General features: G+C 40.7%; 2 protein-coding genes across 2 annotated transcripts; both read left to right on the top strand.

Moving 5' to 3' along the window:
- The first annotated feature begins 351 nt into the window (after positions 1-351).
- On the top strand, positions 352-4,911 carry LOC138588520 (GTPase IMAP family member 7-like). The gene is made up of 3 exons (XM_069658675.1): positions 352-386; positions 1,676-1,731; positions 3,345-4,911. Exons 2-3 carry the CDS (start codon positions 1,710-1,712, stop codon positions 4,157-4,159), a joined length of 837 nt encoding a protein of 278 aa, XP_069514776.1. The 5' UTR covers positions 352-386; positions 1,676-1,709; the 3' UTR covers positions 4,160-4,911.
- Positions 4,912-9,355: 4,444 nt separating this feature from the next.
- Positions 9,356-11,378, top strand: LOC138588851 (S-antigen protein-like). Its single transcript, XM_069659096.1, has 3 exons — positions 9,356-9,839; positions 10,088-10,576; positions 10,825-11,378. Exons 1-3 carry the CDS (start codon positions 9,356-9,358, stop codon positions 11,376-11,378), a joined length of 1,527 nt encoding a protein of 508 aa, XP_069515197.1.
- Positions 11,379-12,872: the final 1,494 nt, after the last annotated feature.

Genomic DNA, 12,872 nt, shown 5'->3' with positions numbered 1-12,872 from the left:
GTACCTGAATTTTGCAAATGCAATTTGTATACTCTGTAGACAAAATTAAGTAATTAAAAGGTCAAACAGCATTTTGACTAGATTTCACGTGATTATTCACTAGTTAAAACAAATTGTAAATATTTTTTTTGGAAACAGATCCTCCTAAATCTGCCACACTGGCCTTTTCAACTGTACAATAAAAAAAAAAAAACAGCAGTCACCAGGGAAATTTGATGTCATGCATTACTTCAGAACACTTTTAGCATCCCGATGGAACATCCCATTCCTGTAGAGTAAACGCCCACATACACACATAATGTGTTTACAGCAGTCAGGAGGCATGATTCATCATTTCATCTTCAGGATCCACTTGAGCTTCCCGTCTTGAGCTGCAGTCTGTGAAGGTAAGACAGAGTTTAACAAGGTTTAGACTTTAGGATTTACTGTGTGAAGTAGAGCTAAAAATCATTAATTTATTCAATATAATCTAGTAATAATCGATCAAAGCAGAAGAAGTGAGTCAGTGAGACAAAGACAAGGGAACAGACTGAACACCATTATCTCATTGTTACTTCGTTTATTATCCAATTGAGACTAGATGGCTTATAATTATGTGAAAAATGGCAATTAGATCAACAACTACAACAATAAATAGACAATGAAACAGAAATGAAGCATAGATAACAAATGAAATTTAAATTACAAACACCTCTATCTAAATATATTCAGTTTATTATTATAAAACATCTTCAGGGAGATGATGCAGTGTCAGCTGTAATGTCGGCGTTGTGCCCCATATGATCATTATCTCTGGCTGCACCGGAGTGTCCTGGATCAGAGTGTACATGGGCTTCTCTTTCTACATGTTTAAAATCTTTTCAAAGACTAAAGTATATATTTTGTTCAGGCTTGTCAATCAACCCCTTTGAGAGTGATCAATTAATATGATTATGATCAATAATTGTTATTCTGTTACTTTGAAGGGACTCAGATAGAAACTAATGTGGTCCGACGTAGAGCTGAAATTAAAGAGGAACAGATGAGAGTCCAGTGAGAAGAGTAAAATTACATTTGTTAAGACATGTAGACAGAGTTATAAACTGTGGGAACAGAATAATGGTTCATTATATATAATTCTTTATTCCTTAAATTGTGAAGTCTTATTTCTATTGACCAAGGGTCTCCAACCCTACTCCTGGACAGCTACCTTCCTGCATGTTTCAGGTTTCTCCGTACTCTAACACACCTCATTCGAATGTTTTGCTCATTATTAATCCCCTGAGACGCTTGGTTGATAATGAGCAGATCATTCAAATTCAAACAGTTCCTTAACAGCATTGTCCGAATTTCAATTAAGGATGATTATCTTATCTTATCGTATCTTGTCTTATCTGTCTTATAGTCTCTTCATACAGAGAACCAAGTTTAAAATGTAATGGAAGGTTCTCCCTGAGTATCAAGTATCTCCCTACACAGTTATTAATTATATATGGGGAACCTGTACGACACTTCCCAAGGCGACCAAAGTGACTGAGCAGCTCCTAAAATACTTCCATAGACCCTGGAATTCAAACGAGATATTATAATTGAAAATGAAAATAGCGTTACAAGGACTGGCATTATTTAGGGACATAAGTCTATAGTCGTAAGTTTTTTTTCTTTTGGGATTTATTGTCTACCTCTTATTTTTCAGGTCTTTGATTCTGAACCTGTTCCAGTCGAGAGACATGGCAAACAAGAGCTCAACAGGTAATACATTGGTTTTAGCACTAACCTGTCTCCTACATTGCAGTATTATTTCACTTCAACTCACCTTATTTTCGGTGATGCAATTTTATTATTTGTTAAAACAATTATGGACAGGATCTCTAGTTGCTGGGGTAGGAGAATGTCCTGTTTGGTAACCTCAGAATTACATCTTTACTTTTGCAGAAGATGCAATTCTGTTTGCTTTATCAACTGTGACCTCCAGCAGGCACTGAGGTGGTTTGCAGCCAACTGTCGTGATGAGGTGTAGTTAGTGATTGATGATAAAGGGAGAGTAAGGTGAAAAGGTGGATTGGGACGACGTTAAACAGGTTGTTTGTGATTGGTTGGATCTTATTCAGAAGCCAAAACTTTCAATTTACCATCCGTCCTTAACCTGTGGCTATGGGCTTTGGGGAGTGACTGATAAAGTGAGATCGCAGATACGAGAGGATGAAATAAGGTTCCTCTGTTGGATGTCTGGGCTCAGCCTTAGAGATAGGGTAAGGAGCTCAGACGTCCAGAGGATGCACAGAGTAGAGCCCCTGCTCATTGGCATCAAGAGAAGCCAGCGGAGGCTGTTTTTATATGTTAGGAGGAGATCCTTGGGAGGAGGACTTTTCCATCTTCAGTGTGGACATCCAGAACAACTATAAACAAAAACAGCTCTTTTGGAGCATAGCCCAACTCTCACATTTTGGATGGATTATAGGAACAGACAAGGTTAATGTCAGACTGGTGTTCACGAGAAATTCACAAAAATACACTGCATAGTATTAGAAACTGTATGATCTACAGTGCAGCCATTAATCATCCAAATTTCACAGTTTGCTTCTCAGTCCAACCACATCAACATGTCCTCGGCATATCTTTTCGTCTATCCCCCACACCCCCTATTTTTCTACAAGAACTTTAACTTCTCCCTCATACTCTCTTATCACAAAAGGGAGCTTGAGTTATGCTATAAATGAGGATCAGTCCAGACTTTAGCAACATGAGGAACCTAAACACACAACAAACACAAAGCTCTGACCATGGGATCCTCGTTAACATTGACGAGTTAGGGTTAAATGAAAATTTAAATTCTATAGAAGTGCAGGAACAGCAGACTGATGATGGCTTAGGGCTGTGATTGGTTGGATCAATGTTGGTCCAGGATCCCCAAAGAAGGATGTTGAATAAGGAACGCATCTCATATCTGTCTTAACTGATTATAATTATAGTTCTAAACATCAGCCATTGTAAGAATCAAGCAGGCGTTCCTTATTGCTTCTAAATCTTACTCAAAACTCACAATTTTCGGCTTGTAGCTTCCTCGCTCTAGCAGCAAGGGCTGGCTCAGTTGTAGTAGCTGTAGCTTGCCACGCAATTGACGTAGCAACTGTAAGCTGCCTGTGGAAGTAATAGTTAATAATACTAGTAACTACCAGAACTAATAATAGAACTAATTATTGTGCGGAAGCGACCAACAGTTCCGCAGCGAGCTACCGCTACCACAATTGAGCTTTCCCTCTCTCAGCTAATGTGCATAGTCTAGATCATGTGATAACCTGTTACACCTGCCTGCAACTTCCTTTTGTCACACTAAATATGTTTGTTTGTTTGTTTGTCTGCAGGTTCTGATGAGTGCAGGATTGTTATGATTGGGAAGACAGGGGCAGGGAAGAGTTCAGCAGGAAACACCATCTTAGGCAAAGAAGCTTTTGAGTCTGAACTTTCAGCAACTTCTGTGACATCAACATGCAAGAAGCAAAGAGGAGAGGTTGGAGGCCAAAAGGTTGCTGTCATCGACACTCCAGGGCTGTTTGACACCAATCTATCCAATGATCAAGTTCTAAGCAAAGTCACAAAATGCATCCGTTTGTCAGCTCCTGGTCCTCATGCCTTCCTGGTGATTATTCAGCTGGGCAGATTCACAGAAGAGGAGAGAGAAACAGTGAAAATGATTCAAACCACTTTTGGGGAAGATGCGGCTGAGTACACAATGGTATTGTTCACTTATGGAGACAAGCTAAAGAAAAAAAAAATTGCAGATTTTATTTCAGAAAGTGAAGACCTGCAAGACATCACTGAGAAATGTCATGACCGTTACCACGTCTTCAACAACGAGAAGGATGACCCATCGCAAGTCACTGAGCTTCTAGAGAAGATAAACAAGATGATCACAGAAAACGGAGGGTCGCACTACACCACAGAAATGTTCCAGAGAGCAGAAGAGGAAGTAGAGAAGGAGAAACAACGTCTCCTGAAAGAGTCTGAGGCTCAGAGGAACAAGGAGCTGGAGGAGCTGAAAGCCGAATATTCTGGGGAGATGTTGGAGATTCAAAAAGAAATGATGAAATTGAGATTTGAGGCTGAAGCAAGAGCTCAGGCTGAACAAAGGCAGCCTTTACATATGCCCTATCCAATTCCTGCCTGTGTAATTAGTTGAAAAGCAGTAGTAATACTTAACAACAGCTCAACAAAAAGAGCTAAAAAAATATGCATGATTAATAAATGCACACTTGACTCCCTACAGTGTAAGTTTCAGGTAATGAAGTAGATGATGAATTATAGAATGACATCCAATTTGGAATTTATAATATGCATGAAATCATTAGAAATCTGCAATATAAGTTTGAATTATTAACCTGTAAGAAAGGAGGATGGAAAAAATACACAGACACAATAAAAATGGAGTGTTTTATAGATAATATACATAACTGATGAAAAAAAAATGTCCGTAATTATAAAATGAAGTACAATCTAAAAGATCTGCATTGATTGATTAATAAAAGGCTCATATTCATAAACAGTATTCTCAAATAAAAATGGGAAGTTAACGAAAAGTATGCATGGTTAAAAAATATGAATCACTCACAGTATGCTAGCATAACTAAAACATGCGCTTGAAGTATTGTATGGAATATTAAAATGAACATAGAAAATACACACAAATAATCAAAAATATATATGAATTAACTAAACACATGCTTGTATTTATAATCTGCCTGTTAATAAAGCGCATGCGCAAGTTAAACTGAAAAAAACCCTCAAAGATGAGTCAGCACTGATTATCAAAAATATACACAATCTATCAAAATATATCCGAATTTATCTATATGTATCTAAATGTATGTGTATGTATCTGGCTTTCAATATAAAAGCATGTTTAAGTAATTAAATAAAGGGAAACAGTGTGTAATGAGCAAAATTGATCTGTTGTTGTGTCTTGTTGCCATGGTGATGGAGACTTGTGAAGGTCAGCAGTCGTCTGGCTGATGAGAAGCTGAACAAACATCCTGCTGCTCTGCTAAAAGCAGTTTGAATATTCAAACAGCTTTTATCAAAGATCTTTATAAGGACAACCTGTGACCCGACAGATCAGCTCCTGAGGGGTTTCCATTCAGGACTACAGCACCTAGAATCCCCTGCGGGAGGTGCAGAGACAAGCTTTCAGGGAAGGGATTAGGAGAAAGTTGTATAAAATAAGTAATTTGGGGCAAAGAACAGGATACTCTTCAGCAAATATTGTTTGAGTTTGCAGGTGTCTGCAGAAAAAGCATGTATCTATGCTCTCTGTTTTGCTGTGACACTGATGAGATTTGTTCTCATCGTCTGGCTGTCTTGAGATCAAGTTTCCCCTAAGAGCTCATTAAAGTTTCATTTAATGTGAGATATTGACGTCAGCTTTATATGAGCACAGCTGCAGTTTGAAAAGGAGACCACAATAGGAAATACATGGTGGGGCTAAGAGAAAATCAGAGTAACAAAGAAGTCAGTTGGACTCATCTTCTGAGGAACATCGACGTCTGTTAAGCATTTAAAGAAACAATCTCAAACATTTTCCATTCTCTTTGTTCTAATAGTTGTAATTGCTGGTGTGATTATGGACATCAGCCTCAGTGACTGACACACTATAGGAGAGATATGAGAGGGCTGAGTCCAGAATTGCATATTACAATTCTTAATTCTTTTAAGCTCTTCCGCCAGTATCAAGTCACTTCCTGAGAAGAGTGTCTAGTGAACAAACTATGGAATCATTTCAGAAATGTATTAAGCCTAGCAATGTAAAAGCACACTCACACTGAAATTGAATTGTTAAATTGAAGCATTGTTAGGCCAGAAGGCCAAGAAAACTGCCTGCCTCACCCAGTGCCTCTTCACTGCCGTTGTAAGATCGCTGAGCACACTAAACAGGTTACACACATATATTATATACATCAGCTAAACTATGGAAAGCCAGGGGGGCATATATTAAAAGTGTTTGCAAGTGTTTTATTGGCGACATACAGAGAGACAGTAACATGCTCTCATTGCATGGCAGAGCACAGTTTGTGAGGGATTGCGCAATCCAAGGTGAGGCTCAGCTTGCTGCTGCCTCACTGTGCGTCTCTTCCCCGTATTTGAACGGAAATGTGGCCTCTCCTGACCGCACGTCACTGGTAAGCTACGACCTCATTGTCAACAGAACGAGTTGTCCTCCGGGCTGTCCAACTTAGGTTGGCGTTTATGCACAAACGGCTGTTAGACGAGTGCGCAGGGACCGTCTGCAAATTGCAATGCCGAAAAAAGACACTACAAAAATATTTAATAACTTCACCCTGGTTACGTGTAGTGTCAACAAAATGACTTCACACCTAAATCATGTCATTTTGTTTCTACTACAGCAATGATTTGGGGGAAATTTAGCTTTTATGTATTAGGGTTGTTTTTATAATATTACTTTATAACACTCAGTTTGAGAAATTGTGCTTTTATACAATTTTTAGGATTTTTTTAAAGAATAAAATACACAATAACTTCATTATAAACCATTGTAGTGTCTCCAAACTGTCTTCATACATAAATGGTCACCTCATGGCTGCCTCATGGCCTATGCCTTAAAACCAATCCAATGGTCATCTCATGGCTGCCTCATGGCCTACGCCTTAAAACCAATCATATCAATGATGCCTATGCTGATTAAGTCACTAGCCAATCAGCAGCATCTTTCAATTAAATTGCAAAACCACTGTGAGGGAAAGATGTGCCTCCTGTCCAGCTCCATGATTGGACAAGTACGCTTTTTATTTTCTAATTTCTTTTCATTCTAATATTTTTTATAGATGAACTGTGCTTGTATATTTGTTTCTTTAATTACAAATTTGGGGTATTTACTTGTGACCAAAAATCAGACTTTAATTGTTTTTTATTACTTTTTATTTTTGTGGTTGTTGTAATGATGTATTTATTGACTGGTACTGCAAAAAGTCAAATTATTTTCTTCACTGCCGAAATTGTTTACCATATTAATTTATCATAATGAAAGGTTTTAGCTTTACGTTAACTCTTTCTGTAGGTTAGAGGCATTTAACTGAACACAATGGTGAGAGTCAAAAAAGGGAAAAGAGCTACGAGGAAAGACTTATGGGCAATGGCTGGTGGAATAGCAGCCCTGGTCAAAACAATAAAAACTCTAAACATTTTAAACAAGGAGAAAGGTTCTTCCTCAGAAATCTGGTCTGAAGTCTCTTTAGTCGTATTTGGTCAAGACAATCTGAAAAACCGTCATTGGCTGCGGGTCATGTGGTCCAGAAATTGAAAAGGAGTGAGGGATTTGATTATTTCAGAAGAGGAAAAGACTTTAGAGACGAATGAAACGGATGAAATGGATGATAGAAACAAGGCAAAAGACGTGAATAAGAGAATGCCACTGCAGAGTACAAATCAAGAAGAGGAAGAAGTCGCTGATGAAGTGTCACAAAACACTGAAGTAGAAGACAGAGAAGAGGGGGTGCCATTACACAGTAAAGAGGAAGAAGAGGAAGAAGTCCCTGATGAAGAGTCACAAAACACTGAAGTAGAAGACAGAGAAGAGGGGTTGCCATTATTAACTAGAAGCCAACATAAACAGGGGATGAAGTCAATCAAAGAACAGTGGAGAAAGTTGCCAGTGGTATCAAAGAAGTTCACGATTACAGTTAAAAGAAAGAAATGGCAAAAAATTGTCCGCAAAATTCCACAAAACTGAGGACACCATGGACCAACGTGTTGTACAATAGTTTCCGAAAGAAAAATCCCTGTTGTACCCTTGCCTTTAGTCAGCATATAAAACCTCCTCACACCCGGAAAATTAATAGTCCATATTTAAACATCAGTGCAGTTTGTACTTTTCCTTCCTGCAGTGCAAAATACATTTTTAAAATGAAAAGGAAACCAGTGGGAGATGCCCTGGTTAAAATATATGTGCTGCAAAGAGAACAAATTAAGCACAAAACAAGTGAAAGAAAATTCCGACCGGCAGCATTTACAAGAAGAGGGAGAATCGCAAGGGAGTGAGCCAACTCTTCTACAGAAATCTCAAAAAAACACCTGCTGCTGAACTGGTTTCAGGAAACATAACCCGAAGTCTTAATAAAAATGTCCTTAAAGTGATTAGGTTGGAGTTTAAAAAAAGCAAAAGACTTCATGATGATGTTTTCATGGAGATGTACCTCACGCAAAACATCATGAAGGAATGTGACTTTAAATTTCATGATGCCTGGGTACATACAGCATTTTCAAGTTGACCCCTTTGGTGTACATATGTATACAGAAACAGGAATGAGCATACTTGTTCAACACCTGAGGAAGAAGACCCCGCTGACCTTGCACCTAGATGCTACAGGTAATGTTGCATCCAAAGGTCCCCGGTCAGACCAAAAGGATCCTCTACTACTCACTCACTCTTCCTGGAGGTGGTCAGAATGCACCTCCCCTTCCAGTCTGTGAAATGCTGACTAATGAACACTCAATATCACCAATCACGTTCTGGCTCATGCAGTTCCTTCGAAAACTGTCACAATGTACCAAGTTACGCGTTCATCAAATTAAAACAGACTACAGCTGGGCACTAATACAAAGTGTCCTTCTGTCATTTAACAAGGAGAACATCGTCAGCTACTTGGACAGGGCTTTTGCCATCTGTTCAAAACTCATGACATGGAGGGAAATCAAAATGTTTTCAGTGCTACACATATACTCTGTGCTCAAGGCTGTTGCCCAGTCCATTGGAAGAAGAACACATGACAAAGGTTTGAAAGTCTTTGCAACATTTGCATTTGCCAGATTGCAAAACACTACTTCACTAACCACAGCACTCAAAATCTTCCGGTCATTGTGCACTGACAGCGATACTGTCTTGCAAAATCTGAAGGTCATACAGGACTTAATAAAGAAAAGCAAAACACCTGACATGAATGAGGCAGAAAAGCTAGATGACAGCCCCTTAGCACGGGAGGAAGATGACGAAGAAAGAAAGATGCCCACACAATTCCCTTCTCCCATCACTTATACATTTAAGAAGGTCTTGGAGGAGGTACAGAGTGAGCTCAATAAAATGGATGTCAACACCAAACAAGATACTGAAAATGCATATTACTGCCCAGGCATTATTGATGTCCTTTTTGAGAGCTACCTGGGCAGTTTTCCCCTTTGGAAAAGATATGCATCAGACAAGGAAGAAGAAAACTTTGGCCCAAGCAAAACAAGGGACACAAACTGCCGTGTGGAGAGATGGTTTGGAATAGTCAAACATTCGATCCTGAAAAAGCAGAAGCGACTGAGACGAGGGACCTTTGTTAGAAAGATGTATAGCTCTCTACAGGGAAGATATAGAGAACACATCATGTCTCATAACTTTTGGGGGGAGGGATGGGCAAAGAGAGACGGGGGAAAAAAACGCACTGGCACCTCCAAATATTTCTCTCCTCCCACAACTATTCCCATTCCAAAGAGAAATAAGTCTGCTCAGAACACTGGCAAAGTGTCCAAGAGTCCAAGCCTGCAAGGGTCCAAGGGTCTAAGCCTGCAGGGGTTCAAGGGTCTAAGCCTGCAGGGGTTCAAGGGTCCAAGCCTGCAAGGGTCCAAGGGTCCAAGCCTGCAGGGGTTCAAGGGTCTAAGCCTGCAGGGGTTCAAGGGTCCAAGCCTGCAAGGGTCCAAGGGTCCAAGCTTACAGGAGTCAAAGGGTCCAAGCCTGCAGGGGTCCGAGGGTCCAAGCCTGGAAGGGTCCAAGGGTCCAAGCCTGCAGGGGTTTAAGGGTCCAAGCCTGCAAGGGTCCAAGGGTCCAAGCTTGCAGGAGTCAAAGGGTCCAAGCCTGCAGGGGTCCGAGGGTCCAAGCCTAAAACAGAGTTATTTTTTTGCTGATCAATAACAGATTAAAGATGTCATTGTAATCTTACAGCCTGAATTAAAGTTAGCAATTTCGGGGGGTTAAGGAAGCATTAAGTGATTTTAAGCATCAGTGAGGCTCTCTCCTCCCACAACTGTTCCCGTTCCAAAGAGAAATAAGTCTGCTCAGAACACTGGCAAAGTGTCCAAGAGTCCAAGCCTGCAAGCGTCCAAGGGTCTAAGCCTGCAGGAGTCAAAGGGTCCAAGCCTGCAGGGTCCAAGGGTCCAAGCTTGCAGGAGTCAAAGGGTCCAAGCCTGCAGGGGTTCAAGGGTCCAAGCCTGCAGGGGTCCAAGGGTCCAAGCTTGCAGGAGTCAAAGGGTCTAAGCCTGCAGGGGTTCAAGGGTCCAAGCCTGCAAGGGTCCAAGGGTCTAAGCCTGCAGGGGTTCAAGGGTCTAAGCCTGCAGGGGTTCAAGGGTCCAAGCCTGCAAGGGTCCAAGGGTCCAAGCCTGCAGGGGTTCAAGGGTCTAAGCCTGCAGGGGTTCAAGGGTCCAAGCCTGCAAGGGTCCAAGGGTCCAAGCTTACAGGAGTCAAAGGGTCCAAGCCTGCAGGGGTCCGAGGGTCCAAGCCTGGAAGGGTCCAAGGGTCCAAGCCTGCAGGGGTTTAAGGGTCCAAGCCTGCAAGGGTCCAAGGGTCCAAGCTTGCAGGAGTCAAAGGGTCCAAGCCTGCAGGGGTCCGAGGGTCCAAGCCTAAAACAGAGTTATTTTTTTGCTGATCAATAACAGATTAAAGATGTCATTGTAATCTTACAGCCTGAATTAAAGTTAGCAATTTCGGGGGGTTAAGGAAGCATTAAGTGATTTTAAGCATCAGTGAGGCTCTCTCCTCCCACAACTGTTCCCGTTCCAAAGAGAAATAAGTCTGCTCAGAACACTGGCAAAGTGTCCAAGAGTCCAAGCCTGCAAGCGTCCAAGGGTCTAAGCCTGCAGGAGTCAAAGGGTCCAAGCCTGCAGGGTCCAAGGGTCCAAGCTTGCAGGAGTCAAAGGGTCCAAGCCTGCAGGGGTTCAAGGGTCCAAGCCTGCAGGGGTCCAAGGGTCCAAGCTTGCAGGAGTCAAAGGGTCTAAGCCTGCAGGGGTTCAAGGGTCCAAGCCTGCAAGGGTCCAAGGGTCTAAGCCTGCAGGGGTTCAAGGGTCTAAGCCTGCAGGGGTTCAAGGGTCCAAGCCTGCAAGGGTCCAAGGGTCCAAGCCTGCAGGGGTTCAAGGGTCCAAGCCTGCAAGGGTCCAAGGGTCCAAGCCTGCAGGGGTTCAAGGGTCTAAGCCTGCAAGGGTCCAAGGGTCCAAGCTTACAGGAGTCAAAGGGTCCAAGCCTGCAGGGGTCCGAGGGTCCAAGCCTGCAAGGGTCCAAGGGTCCAAGCCTGCAGGGGTTTAAGGGTCCAAGCCTGCAAGGGTCCAAGGGTCCAAGCTTGCAGGAGTCAAAGGGTCCAAGCCTGCAGGGGTCCGAGGGTCCAAGCCTAAAACAGAGTTATTTTTTTGCTGATCAATAACAGATTAAAGATATCATTGTAATCTTACAGCCTGAATTAAAGTTAGCAATTTCGGGGGGTTAAGGAAGCATTAAGTCATTTTAAGCATCAGTGAGGCACTGATATTCACAACCAAAGTTTGTTCAACCCAGGACACCGCTGTGCTTTAGTTCATCTTTAAATGCACACAAAATCCCAAAACACAACAATTTATTGAGTTGAGAAATATTTAAGCATTCTGTACTAGTAGAATAGAATTTTGAAGCCAGAGTATTGACAATTTTGAAACCAAATGATTTTACGTGAAGTAATTTAATTTCTCATATCCTTATAGGTTGATTCCCTTTGGACCAGCAAACCGACTGAAGTTGTTGTGGCTGTTGTAAGAAATGCTGAACAAAAGCTGCATTTCACCATGCGGCACAGAGAATTCCAGAGTTTGAGGCCTGATGAACTCTTGATAGGGGAGGTAAGTAACTGCTGTACTAGATTGATTATTTCAAATTAATGTCATATGTTGATGCAACAAGCTTACTTCTGATAAACTAGTCTTAGCTAAAGTTTTGCAATTATCAACCATTCAATATTTTGACAGCTAATGGATGTAATATAGCTTAACCTTACTTTCTTAATTACCTGACAATTGTATATGAATAATTATCTCTATATCGTCTCCAAAAGGTAATATAGAAGGTTACATAAGAGTCATCCTCAATTCTGAGGATCCTGCTGGCCGACTACACCACCTCAATCACTACAGCATGGGTGCAATTTTATGCGGCACAAGAGAGCAAATGGCCATGCAAGGGTTAAAAGGGGTGAGTACAACTCGGTCTGTAGCGTTTGATATATAAACCTAAATGGTTTGAATTAGGTGTGCAGATATCCTTCTGTGTTTATTGTCCTTGATGTGATACTGAAAATGTTCTTTAATCCATACATATGAAATAGCAACAGCCCCTATTTCAGTGTAGGTTCAATTCTGTATTCTGTGTAAATAAAATGTTTGTTTTTCCTAAGCAAAAAAACTATTATGTTTCCATTTAAACACATTTCTTAGGTTACATTTGATGACTATGATGGCATCATTGGACTTGTCAACATACAAAATGTGCACTGGAAGTTTGTAGTGAGTATACAGCTACTTACATTATTGAAGAATGCCTTCACAACATTTATGTTTGGCTCATGGTATGTTTTTTGTTATCTACCTTAAAATTGCTATAAAGATTAATATGTACATACAATCTAGTAAATACAACTAAACATCAATTACTATATAATTCACGAGTCAATATAAGTTAATATATTATCTAATTATAATAAATCAGCTATAAATCTGATTGAGACTTTTACCTAATGTAGTTTTAGAGTACAAGTTGACCAAATAATAGAGAAAAACTAATTTGGTTCTGATTGATTTTAGGCTCCTTATTTTAAATGTCTTGGGAAAGTTAAGCTGTTCATTTTCTCAATACTTTAGAATATCATACTTTTTAATGGTTTGCTTACTTT

Source organism: Semicossyphus pulcher, unplaced genomic scaffold (assembly GCF_022749685.1).
Source record: "Semicossyphus pulcher isolate SPU_LCO1_2020_fin unplaced genomic scaffold, fSemPul1.0.p SCAF_12, whole genome shotgun sequence".
NCBI lineage: Eukaryota > Metazoa > Chordata > Actinopteri > Labriformes > Labridae > Semicossyphus > Semicossyphus pulcher.
This window is presented reverse-complemented; position numbering and strand designations above follow the sequence as displayed.

Bases quoted from the DNA above. Each gene is read 5' to 3' on its own strand.
- LOC138588520 (XM_069658675.1), top strand. From the start codon at position 1,710: ATGGCAAACAAGAGCTCAACAG. The intron at 1,732-3,344 runs GTAATACATTGG...GTTTGTCTGCAG, and splicing joins GGCAAACAAGAGCTCAACAG to GTTCTGATGAGTGCAGGATT.
- LOC138588851 (XM_069659096.1), top strand. From the start codon at position 9,356: ATGTCTCATAACTTTTGGGGGGAGGGATGGGCAAAGAGAGACGGGGGA. The intron at 9,840-10,087 runs GTCCAAGCCTAA...CTAAGCCTGCAG, and splicing joins AAGCCTGCAGGGGTCCGAGG to GAGTCAAAGGGTCCAAGCCT. The intron at 10,577-10,824 runs GTCCAAGCCTAA...CTAAGCCTGCAG, and splicing joins AAGCCTGCAGGGGTCCGAGG to GAGTCAAAGGGTCCAAGCCT.